This window comes from Phaenicophaeus curvirostris, chromosome 2 (genome assembly GCF_032191515.1).
Source record: "Phaenicophaeus curvirostris isolate KB17595 chromosome 2, BPBGC_Pcur_1.0, whole genome shotgun sequence".
NCBI classification, from domain to species: Eukaryota; Metazoa; Chordata; class Aves; order Cuculiformes; family Cuculidae; genus Phaenicophaeus; species Phaenicophaeus curvirostris.
The window spans coordinates 49,554,822-49,566,981 of NC_091393.1; the positions used below are offsets into that span (position 1 = coordinate 49,554,822).

At 43.1% G+C, this 12,160-nt stretch overlaps 2 protein-coding genes across 10 annotated transcripts in view; one reads left to right on the top strand and one right to left on the bottom strand.

Moving 5' to 3' along the window:
* Positions 1-1,197, bottom strand: part of NHSL1 (NHS like 1) — a 179,715-nt gene extending 178,518 nt beyond the window's left edge. For all 9 annotated transcript variants that reach the window (XM_069851989.1, XM_069851987.1, XM_069851993.1 and 6 more), the window contains exon 1: positions 860-1,197. In XM_069851989.1, the coding sequence (XP_069708090.1) occupies positions 860-1,187 (328 nt within the window). In that variant the 5' untranslated portion in view covers positions 1,188-1,197. The remainder of the gene's footprint in view (positions 1-859) is intronic.
* A 193-nt stretch (positions 1,198-1,390) lies between these two features.
* LOC138717351 (octapeptide-repeat protein T2-like) lies at positions 1,391-1,975 on the top strand. The gene has a single exon (XM_069850868.1). The coding sequence runs from the start codon at positions 1,391-1,393 to the stop codon at positions 1,973-1,975; it is 585 nt and encodes a 194-aa protein (XP_069706969.1).
* The last annotated feature ends 10,185 nt before the right edge of the window (positions 1,976-12,160 follow it).

Sequence of the window (12,160 nt, forward strand, 5' to 3'; positions counted from 1 at the left end):
GCGTTCTCCTATAGGTCTGTGTACAGTCAGTGCCCTCCGAGAGCCACTCCGCAGGCTCAGAAAGAAACTTAACGAGAACTAGGAGAAGTTCCCCACGCTGCCACTACTTGGGAATCCGAGGCTGAACGTGGCTCTCGCAGCTTGTGCTCCAGGTGGAGCTGAAAATACAAACTTGGGATCAGTTCTGCACGCGGCACAGAAGCTCGGGAGAACCGAGAGCTACAAAACCAGCTGCCAAGTGTATCCAGGTTTCTGTTTACTGAGGTTTTCCCATGCACACACAAAAGAACTAATCAGGCATGCGGGCTGAACTGTCAGAAGCCGGGCTGATCCCAAGCGCAGCGCTAACCCAGCCTCGGCACACAAACAAACCCGCGCAGCCCTCCCTCCGGCTCACGGCGCTATCTCCGAGCCGGCTGGGAGCGCTGACGGGCGGGCGGCTCCCCCCGGCCCTGCCCGGGTCGCGTTTGTGCCGGGGAGGCGGCAGCCGCCCGCAGCCCCGCGGGCTGAGCCCCCCGGGCCCGGGCTGGCCGGGCGGGCGCCGCGGGGAGGAGCTGCGGGGCGGCCGCCGCCTGCGCGCGGGAAGGGACCCTACAGATCATCTAGCTCCGAGCCCCCCGCCACGGGCAGCGACATCCCAGCCGAGCCGGCTGCCCGAGGTCCCATCCAGCCTGGCCCTGAACGCCTCCAGGGATGGGGCAGCCACAGGGCGACCAGAGCCTCACACCCTCGCGGTGAAGAAATCCTTCCTTATATCTAGGAGAGGATGCTCAAGTTTCCCTCTCCTTTCCTTTTTTTTTTTTTTTTAAGCAAATAAATAAATAAAGCAAACAGCGTCCCGGGAGGGGCTGGCACTCACGGATCTTGACTTTGCGGTGGTCGAGGCGGGCGAGCAGCTCCTCCAGGGCGCCGAGCCGGCGCTGGAGCCTCTCGTTGCGGTGGCAGAGGGAATCCGCCTCGCTGAGGATCCCTCCGAAGATGTCGCCGGCGCACCGGGAGAGGTCGGAGAGCTGCATCAGCAGCGACACCAGCGCGTACGAGCTGACCTGCTCCAGCGCCCCGAAGAGCGGCCCCGCGCCGCGGCGGCGCCCGCCGCCCCCCTCGGCCGCGGCCCCCGCGCCGTCCCCGCCGGCCTCGTCCCGCCGGCACAGCCGCAGCGGCTCCAGGCTCCGCAGCGGGAACGGCATCGCGGCCGGAGCCCCGCAGCCTCAGGCGCCCCCGCCGCCGGTCCGCATCGGTGACAAAAGTTCGGGGAGAGGAGAGGGAGAGGAGGGAGGAGGGAGAGCGAGGGAGGGAGGGACGAACGGCGACGACAACAAATGAATCGGGGCGGGAGGGCTGCGGAGCGGAGCCCCGAGCGGCCCCGGGAGGAGGAGGGAGAGAGGGATGGATGGAGGGGAGCGGCGCCGCGGCCGGGGGGCAGGAAAGATCCCGGCTTTCTCTCCCCGAAGAGGAGGAGGAAGCGTGGGAGGGGGGCCGAAGCGCCCTGGATGCGGCCCCAAAGACGGAAGGGCAGCCGGGGAAAGAGGGAGGAAGGAGGAGGAGGGAGACAGAGAGAGAGAAAAGCCCGGAGCAGCCCCACCTGGGGAGCCCCGCGCCGCTGCAGGCGCTTTTCTCAACGCACCTAACTCCCCAACCCGGAAAGCGAGACCTGGAAAGAGAGGAGGAGAGAGGGGAAAGAAAAAAAAAAAAAAGAGCTTCCACGAACCTGAAAAAAAGAAAAAGAGGCCGCCGCCTACCTGTAGCTCCCCGAACTGGAGCCTCTGCCCTTCCCGGGCGGCCAGGAGCCCAGGTGGCCGCAGAGGCTCCCCGGGGACACCGGCCCCTGTCCCCGAGCAGGGGACAAGGAGGAGGTGGGGAAGGTCTGGCCTCAGCCTCTGCCCCTGCCTTGCTGCAGGTCAGGCGGGAGATGCTGCTCAAAGGCAAGGGAAGAAGAAGGGCCCGCTTGGGAAACGCGGAGCGAATGGAGCTGTAGTTGTCGTTTGCAGTTAATTTTTAGTAAGGTTCACACCAAGGTATGAAAAGCAAAGCTTGACTGGAGCAGCGTGACGTCGAGTGTCCGCAGTGCCAGACGTCCAGGGCACGTAATTCTGGTATGGACTGAAGGCAGGTTCAAGCCTCAGAAGCCCCTCGGCTTTGTCCTCCTAAGACACAATCAGTTCTTCATGGAGATGCCAGCTCTGATGGGCTATTCCCCACAGAACCAATTTAGCCCGCTAACAACTGTCAACAGCTGCTATTTAGTTTAATTGGACAGTGGCCTACTGGCTTTGGGCTCCGGCTGTATGATAAAGAGAGGAACCCAATCCCACTTTTCTTACGGAAAAGGGCCCTGGGGAAAAGTGGTTGTATGGTCCCTTCCTCCCCTATAGCCTGCTCCAGTTCCCTCTGCAGCTGCAGCTGATGAATCTACTGATGAAAGGAAAAAGAAGCAGCTGGATTAGGAAGGGTGCAGGGACAGATCCGCTATGCCCTTTCATTGGTATCTTGGGGCCACATGATTTATAACAAAATATTCTGCCTCACAGTAATCCTCATATGTCATCTTAGCCTTGATTAATTAAGGGAAACTTGAAGAAAACAATTCCACCAGAGTATATCAGAAGCTTCTTGGTGCACGGAGAAATCTGGGGACAAGGTTGCAGGCAGTGAAATGCACACTAAAGGCTCAGTGGCATATGGAAGAGTTAAGATCTACAGGAAACACACTTAGGGATGATACTTATGCACAAAATTTGCAATTCACTAGTTCTTCTCATGCATTAAGCTTAAAAAGGCTTTCATTTTCCTTGAAAAGAAACCCCAATGCAATCTAGTGTTAAAAAAATAAACAAGCCCTCCTTTCTTCAGACCTCAATCCAAACAGGTTACTGATGGATAACTTTGTAGCTTGGAATGCTTCCACTGATTTTCCATTACCGACAGTACCACTGAGTGCATATGTGCAGTATTTGTAGAAACTGATGAGAAGAACATGGTGCAAACAGGCTAAATGGTGTTTAATCAGGATTTTAAGCACATGAGGAATCCTGAGCAATAGTCTTGCGATGGGGAAGCTGTCAGGATTGATTAACGGAGGATGGAAAGCAGTGATTCGCTTATATTGAATTCTTCTGGTTTTATTTTGGGACATAATGTCTTCATTAGTTCTTCACTATGTTTGTTTGGGATAGTCATTTAATAAAAACTATAACATATTCACTGGTGTGTTTGAATTGGGGAGTAAATCTTCATGTGTTTTTTTAAACATGGGGAAATCAAGTATGAAGTGGACTGAAATACAAAACAAGGTAGGAAGAAAACAAGCAAAGAACTCCCTTCAGGTGTCAACTGAAAAGAATCCACAGCAACATATCTGCCCGGGCTTAACATAAGCTTTGATTGCGAATTACTCATTTTTATGTTGAAGTTTAAGTAATATGTAGTTTAAAAATTATAAATGTACCAGTCTAATATCCTTTCTTGCAAGACAAAATTCAGATCAAATCCTGATGCAGCAAATAGTTTTGTATGTTCTTATCTTTAAGCAGGAAAAAAGTATTTAAAACAGATTTGAGCACAGGAAGAATAATAACAAGAAATCAAAACTTTAGGCAACTCCAAAATGCAGTAAAGAGCCTCAGGAATGAGCTAAATTTCACAGCCAGTGAAGCTTACTTTACCTATTTCACCGTTTCCTGTGTTTGCAGACTATAAAATGAATACTGTGACAGCCTGGATATTTCTGGTAGGAATAATAGCTCATAAAAAATAAGGTGGGTTTAGGACTGACAGTTATTTCAAGTTAAGAAATAAATCTGAATTTTAAATGCAGTGACATTCATGAAACATTCAATGTCTGTATGTTTATTCCATAACAATACTTTTTTCTCATTAATTTACTTGGATGTATTTTTCTGGGATGGGCTGTTACTATATGGAATACTCAGGAAAAAAAAAAGGTGTAAAAAAACATAAATATTGAGTGGCAAATGTGAACGTTGGTTAACTGAAACCAGTCAAAGATTAACTTAAAGCTTCTTTCTTCTCGTGAAAAGGAAGAGAAAAGGATCTTAAATACTTATACAATTGGAGATTCAAAGCATTCATCTTGCTGGAAATGAAGCATCTAAAATTAAGTTCAGCGGAAATACTAACTTTCTTAGGGACACACACCCCCAGTTACTCATGCGTATTTTATATTTCAAACAGTTACAGATGGAAAATGTTTCCTTTTCTGGCATCACCGTGAGGATGCTGCTGCCCCTTTTTTATACTCGGGCAGGCACCACTGGCTAAGGGGCAATGCCTGGCAGTGCAGTGGCAGTGACTGCCCTTCTGCTTCTCCCTTCTCTCCATCATGCTGCTGCACTTTTGTGAGCCACTCTTGTGGCTCAAAGCCCTGGACATTCACATCAACACAGTTTGTGGCAATTGTGGTGTGTAATGGGTGGGACTGAGGGGCTACTTTCCATTTAGCTGTGTCTGCTGGAGAAGGTCTGTAAGCTCAGTGGGCAGCAGCTGCTTCCATTCATGCAGCTAAAGCTGGTGGAGCTTTGATTAGGAGTTCTGGGTCTAACACCTGCAAATAGCCTCAGTCAGGAGTAGGGAGTCATCTGAGAACAGGAGCAGAATTTAGAAAACGAAGATGCCAAAGAGGAAGGCAGACAAAAGGACAGTAGAGACCTTACTAAATATTTAAAGTCAATGTTGATTTCGTTTTTAATGAAAGTTCCAAGTTCACTGGAAAGTTCATTGCACTTAATTGTAGCTTTCTTCCTATGGTATTCAAGGCTCAATTTAAACTACCAAATGAAGGACCTGAAAACTTTCACGTTCTATTTCAAGAAACAGAAGACAAGTCTTGTGCGAGTTACTCATCACCTACTGTGGAACAAGTGCTGCTCTTCCCTCAGCTTGCTTCTGCAATCCATTTGGGTTCTCAGAAGCAAATGGAGAGCAGTAGTATAAGAGCCACATGGTCAACCACGAAACATCAGATCCTCTTCCTGAAATTGTAGTTACTTACCAAGAGGGAAGTTTAGATGTGGTCAGCTGGGATCACCAGGCTCATCCATTGTAGCTTAGCCCACAGATTCAAGCTATAAAACCCAACCAAACTGATAAATAGGAATAAACAGCAAAATGGCTTGGGGGGATGGAGGAGGGCGTTTCTTGATTGCTCCCAGAGCTAATGAGCTGTAGTTTTTAGTTTAGAAAGGAAGCTCAATGTTCTGGGCACATAGTCAGCTTCTATATATTTTTGTTAATTTGGCTGTTGAGCTATAGAAGTTTGGTGCAGGCTTGAAATAGAGGCAATTCTGCAAGAGAAGGATGTTTTCTGACGTGTTATTCTTTCCTGGTTAACCGTAAGTATGTGTACGCTCTTAGTCTTGTTAGGGCACTGGGCTCATCTAATCATCATACAATTCATTTCTGTCTTCAATAGAAAACCTTTTCAAATAAACCCAATGAAGAAAGGCAGAAAGTAAGAGTAGATCGGACTCCTGACATAGTTAAATAGTACCAGAATTTTGCCCATTCATGACTGCATACTTTTTGTGTTTTATATAAAAATTAACAAATTATTGGATTAATTACCACAGAAAAAAAAAGTGATAGCTATTTTGCTGTGTTTCTTTAAATTTAGAAGCCACCATGTTAGACTGAAGATCACCTTTCCCTGACAATGTAGCAGAACTTCCAGTCATCAATTTTCTTCTAGCTTACTAATGCCAGGAACTGGTATTTTTTGTGTACTGAGATTCATACCTAGCATGGCTCAAATAAAACCTCTCTCCTTGTCCAGAACAGCAGTTCTGTGGATATTCTTTTAAACATAATAGCAGAACTTCTGTGATGATGACAGGTGTTTCTCTGACACAGGTTTCTTCCAAAGTCCTATTTCCCTGCACATTCATCATGTGAAACTTCTATCAGCCCCAAGCTCTCCTTGTCTGGCTTATCCTGAGTCACGCATGTGTTTGAAGCCCAGAGCTGAGCTTCCTTTTCTATTTAGCCCTGTAATATTTTTGCTGATTTTCTTCACCACGTTATCTTCACCCTTAAACAAAGGCAGAAGTGTAACTCCAACACCTTCATCTCTGTTGTTCAAAGTACTTAACCAACATGTCCACACTTTCATAACAGAGGAGTTTAATATTTTCTTGAGCACTATCTTAAAGGTTAGTGGTTTGTTGCACCAGTTGCTGTGGTTTTTCTGTCCCTACTCTCTTTTCTCAGTCCTAACATTAAGCTAAAACTTATTCTTTGAGTCTGTTAAGCTTGTGGTTTAGACCATGGGTTGTTCTGCTAACTGGCCTCTGAGCTTTTGAGAGCTAGAGAGCTCTGCAGATCTATGCAAGTGCAAGAGTCAGCACATTGTGTTCCGCCAGCTTAAAATCTTTCAAACTCTTTCTCATTTTTTTCTGTCTTTACACAGTTGTCTTTGGGTAAAAGCCATGCTATCAATGGTGAAGTGGAACAATCAAAGCTATCTGCAGTAGGAATGACACCGTGGAGGAAGCGGTAGTTGTGATGGCCATAGGATATGATTCAACAACACATCAACCAGGCATAAATAATTCTTTGACACTAAAAGAGGAGCTCTTCCACCCTTGCTTCCTTCCTTCCATTCCTACTCACAGATGCGTGGTCTGTAGCTTGCTCTAGAAGCATCTGAAGTCCTCAGTGTAGAACTGTTGTAGCTTTGCTGCATAAAGTGAGGCAGATGATTTGCTGGGAAGAAATTGCAGGAAAATGTACTTTCTGCATTTTGAGACACAGCAGTATGTTGTACCATTCTCAGGGAAGCAGAACAGTGGGATAAAATCTAGGCTATGAACAAAAAAAACATACAAGAGATGAAAACTATGAAAACATGACTATAGCATTACAGCCCACTCAGAGCATGTAGTGATCATTAGAGAGTTTTGGTCCTTGTGTTTGCTGGACTACAGAGCAAAGAGAAGACTGCCAGTCACTATGGCAGTGGTGGACTGAGAGACAACCTGCCCTCAGGACTCCAGTTCTTGGAAAAAGGAAACTCCAAGCTCCCAACGGAGAAACCAAGTTGCTAAGAAATCATCTCAATGGATCAATATTACTACTCCTGGAGTTGCCATATCATGTCTTCATTTGGTTGAGGAGTTTCTATGTCTTTTAGCAAAGCACTTTCCTCACCTCCACTTCCTCTGCAGCAGAAAAAAACATCCTGTATATTATTTTTCTAATTGATAAAGTGTTTAGATTTCTGCTTCACAAGGACTTAGGTCATCTAAATATCATGGAATCACAGAATCACAGAATGGTTTGGGTCGGAAGGCACCTTTAGTCAATCCCCCCATTGCCATGGGCAGGGACATCTTTTACTAAAACGTGTTGCTCACAGCCCTGTCCATCCTGACCTGGAACCCCTCCAGGGATGGGGCATCCACAGCTTCCCAGAGCTACCTGTTCCAATGCTTCACCACCCTCACAGTGAAGAATTTCTTCCTTATATCTAATCTAAAGCAAATCTAAGTAATTTACAATTTTTAAGAATTACTGAGTTACATAGCTACAGGTATGCATACAGCAAGTGTGTGTAGGGCAGGAAGATGGGTGTCACTATTTGTGAAAGAAAACTTTCATCCAAATAACAAAGGCTGGAGGAATTATCGGCTGAAAATCAGGCTCAACATATGGAAATTTCATAAATGCTGAGCAAAGTCTTTTGTTGCTGTCCCTGGCTTCAATGAGAACAGTTTGTGTTGAAAGCTTTTATAAATTCCATATGCAATTTTTATTTATCTAAGATGCTGACCACATTTATGTCTTCACTAATTGTGTTATATATGGTGTCCTTTGACATAATTACGCAGTTTACATTTTGATTCATTAAGTAAATATTGTAACAAAAAAACCTAAATCAGCTTAAAAAACAATTCAGTCAAACAAGACTTGTAATTATATTCCTTTAACAAAGCTGATTAGGTTCTCAAATTAATGTCTCAGGACTCAGGATGAACAACATATCCAACAGACAAGAGCCTCTTTAATTGCTTCCCAAATGTGCAGATTGTGCTGGCCAATAAAGCAGAATTTGCTTCTCCTTAGGTATTAGCTTCCCATCATCAGTCACTACAGCTACAGCAAAGTACTTGTTTAAATTTGTTTCAGAAATACACCACCCTGTTCTGTATCAGTTGATGAACACAGATGAATGATACACCACTCAGTCACAAATGATTTTTGATACATTGCAGCAGCTCCTGCCTCATAAATGAAATACAGACTTTGGTCACCAAAAAAACACAGAGCATGACAAACCATCTATCAACAGAGATTCTCCTGTTCTGCTCCTTGTGAGTGAGCATGGTTTGTCACTGTGATCTACACTGTGTATGAACCAGTTGCTGGTGAAATTATGGTGGCGCTGTGTGCAACAATTTGTAACAGGCTCTGCCACTGTCTAAACTCACCTCTTTGTTTTTTTAAAGGTTTTGGATACCTCTTGAAATTTTTAGATGAAAAAAAGTAATTTTTTTTTCCTAAATACATTTACTATACTATCCATTTTTTGACATTTACAGTATGCTAGAAAAAAAAATCTTTAAGCTTTTAAGTTGAATTTTAAAAAATATTGATATGGGAAGCATCTATGACTATGATCACGAAAGGCGTCTGGCTGCCTTGTTTACGTTCCTCTGCCTAATTTCATCTGCCTGGTGACTGGTTGCGATGAGACTCAATGTGATCATGCCCGGTGTTTCTGTTTAAGTACCCAGATAGTCTCAGAGATTAGCACATTGCTAATTAATAAAGTAAATATTTTCAAATTCCAAAATAATTATTTGGAAGACAGACAGTAAGGCGAAAGCTATTTTATGGCTATCTAGAGATTATTTCAGCCTGGAGAAGAGAAGGCTCCAAGGACACTTTATAGGGACCTTCCTGCACCTGAAAGAGGCCTACAAGAAAGCTGGGGAGGGACTGTTTAGAAAGGCTTGTGGTGATAGGACTAGGGGCAATGGGTATAAACTTGAGAGGGGCAGATTTAGCCTAGACATTAGGAAGAATTTCTTCACTATGAGAGTGGTGAGACACTGGTACAGGTTTCACAGGGAAGTTGTGGCTGCCCCATCCCTGGAGGTGTTCAAGACCAGGTTGGATGCAGCCTTGGGCAGCCTGGTCTAGTGGGATGTCCCTTCCCATGGCAGGGGGGTTGGATTCTATGATTACACTGAGTACCAAACTCTAGATTTAATGGAGCAAGAGTTGAGGATCTATACACCTCCAATTAGGAAATTGTGATCAAAGTGATTGATCAAAATTGTATCAAAGTGATACCTGTGATAGCCGGCACATTTGTATTTTCTACAACATGTGCAGTGGTAGCACCACTACTTTACAACAAGTACAAATGATCTGAATTACTGGTGTTGCAGAAACATTACTAGCAACTTTTCTAACTTTTACAAACAAAACCTTGCAATAAATTGAAAATAAATTGAGAGTGGTATTAGAGAAAGTAGAGGAAATCAGGATTTTTGCTGCATACTGCTTTCTGAGTATTTCCAAAACTTTGTGAGTACCAAATACATGATTAGGCAATCGCTGTAACAAATGCAGCTGTGTTTATTTCATTACATAGGTCAGAAAAACTGTACAAGTGAAGCATCAGTGTGTTGTTCATAAGTCAGTTAAAAAATATGTAGCACTGTATGCAAGACCTTTCTGTTCCAAGTGTTTTCAGACTTGGCAGAGTATGCATTCCTCAGAGGACAATGAACATGCCGAGTTCTAAAGCATTTCTAACAACATCATTTTGCACTTAGATCAAGAAAAAAACATATAAACCCATCACTTAATAGCATAGGAATCAACTTTTAAATACAGTAAAATTCAGCTAAAAAACTTTTGTTTAGTTTTTCTTAAAAGTGGTGTAAAAGAAAGTGTAAAGAATTTCAGCCCAAGGAATAGGTTCTTTAGAAAAAAAATGATTACTGACTATATTTGAGGCTCATTCCAGGAGCCTCCCTTACGGTTTCTTTCAGAAATGTTTGCAAATTTAATCTCTTGTTGTACATACTCGGGGAAAAAACCCCACCACTTTCACAATGATGCTGCTTCTGTTCTTTAATGTGTTGATTTTTTCTCTGCTTTGTATTTACTGACAACTATAAGCGCAGTTTTGAATACTAATACAATTATTGTGATCCACAGCCGAAACTTGTATATGCGTATAGTTAGTTATTTTCCACTGAAGTCAGTAACTTTTACTATGCTTTTCCTATGGGGCTTTTTTCTATATACTTTGGTAAGGAAACATCATTTAAACTGCTATTCTGTTAAGATTAGTTTCAGAAAACCTTAAAATAGAAATGTCACTAATATCTACTGTACCATACTGTAATTAACTACTAGGCTATATACAATTGCCTTCAGTGAAACAGTGCCACTTGCATGCACGTTGTATTCCATTGTGTATTTAAGCCTCAAATGTTTTTCTACAGAGCCCCTCTTTATTCTACAGGAATACAGTGCACACAGTCACAGGTGTCCTCTTTGGACTTGCAACCTCTTGCTGCTATTTCTTTTTAGTATTTCCAATGCAAAGGAAAATGGTTTGAATGTCTAACTTCTCCTTTGCTAATCAGAGTTACTGGAGAGGAATCATATTAAAAAGAAAACTCTAGTATACCATTTAGCCTATGCATTGCTTAGAAACAACTTTCTGCACAAATATTTCTGTGCACATTTATGCTCTTTAGGGAATGGATTTTTGTTTGGTTTCAGTTCTGCATTTGTGTAAGTCTAACAAAACAGAGGCTGAAATTACAAACATGCTTTCCTACATCTGGTTGGGAGACTTCATAGTGGAACTTTTCAGCAGTGTATCTTCTAGGCTGAAAAAAATAGTTACTTGATGCTTTTAAAACATTGTAGCAGTTGTATTTATACTGAGCCACAAAGCTATAGAGGGGGAAGGGAATTAAATTTCCCAAGCAACATGAAGAAGTGATTTGAGGCCGAGTATATAGCTGAAAAAAATATAAATAACAGACTGCAAATAACTCGCTATCCTGCTTTGATATTGAGATAACTATTTGACTTATATTTCTGGAATGTAACTATAAATTCATATAATGTATTTCTATGATACAATTCTATTTCTATAACTGTAACTATGAGTGCTATAGTTCATGCTCTCAGCAATTCAATAAAGGAATTCTATCTTGTCTTCACATTTGTTTGCTGGCATAACCTTCACAAATCTCCCTACCTAGAAATATCAGTGGATATCCTTGAGTTGAATCAAAATTTCCAAAGAAGGCCTATAATGTTGCATATGGAGTTTACCATTTAAAAAGAAAAATATATATATTAAAGTAAGTTTATATTGTGTGGCTCAAGAAGGAAATTATAAGGTTGCCTGGTTTCTTTTAAGCCAAAGGATCCATCAACAACATTCACCTACAAATCCTTTCCTGTAATTTACTAATTAATCTTTGCCCATGATGCCAACAGAACTTTGACAAAAATTAGGTTGCTGCTGTGCTTAAAGTTTGGTTGGTAATGTATATCCATGTTGTCTAATTCTTTTTTTCTTTTTTCCTCTTTTGTCTTTATTGTGGTTTGAGCTAAATTAGACTCAGTTTCTGTGACTAAAACTCAGTTGCTCTAAGTAACTTCATTCTCTGAAAGCTTATTGCATGTTTTTGAGACAGTGTTCTTCTCCAAAAGTGATAATGCAGGGCATGGGTATGCAAAAAGGCCAGTGCTATACTTATTCCTGTAGCAACCAAGGCTATCATCGAGCTGGCAGAAAAGGGCTGCACCTGCGAGGAGAGGTGAATAGAGCAGGTGACCCTAAACTGAACAACAGAGTATTCCATCCCATATATGTCATACTTGGTGTAAAATTGAGAGTTCATGATGGTTTCGCTCTCTTCGGCGATGGCCGATGTGCAGCGAGGACCTTGTCTGTTTGTTTGCTCCTGATGCCTGATCCACGTGTGAGTTCAGCTCCATCCTAGCTGTGGACCCATTCCCTTGTGTCTGCTCTACAGTTTTTGTGGTGACATACAGTCATCAAGGGGTGGGGCATGATCTCATATATTTGTAGATATTTTATTACATCATTATCATCACCATCATAGTAATAGTAGTAATAATAATAATAACAACTAATATCAGT

Excerpts from the sequence above, each read along its gene's own strand:
- LOC138717351 (XM_069850868.1), top strand. The coding sequence starts at position 1,391 with ATGGAGGGGAGCGGCGCCGCGGCCGGGGGGCAGGAAAGATCCCGGCTT.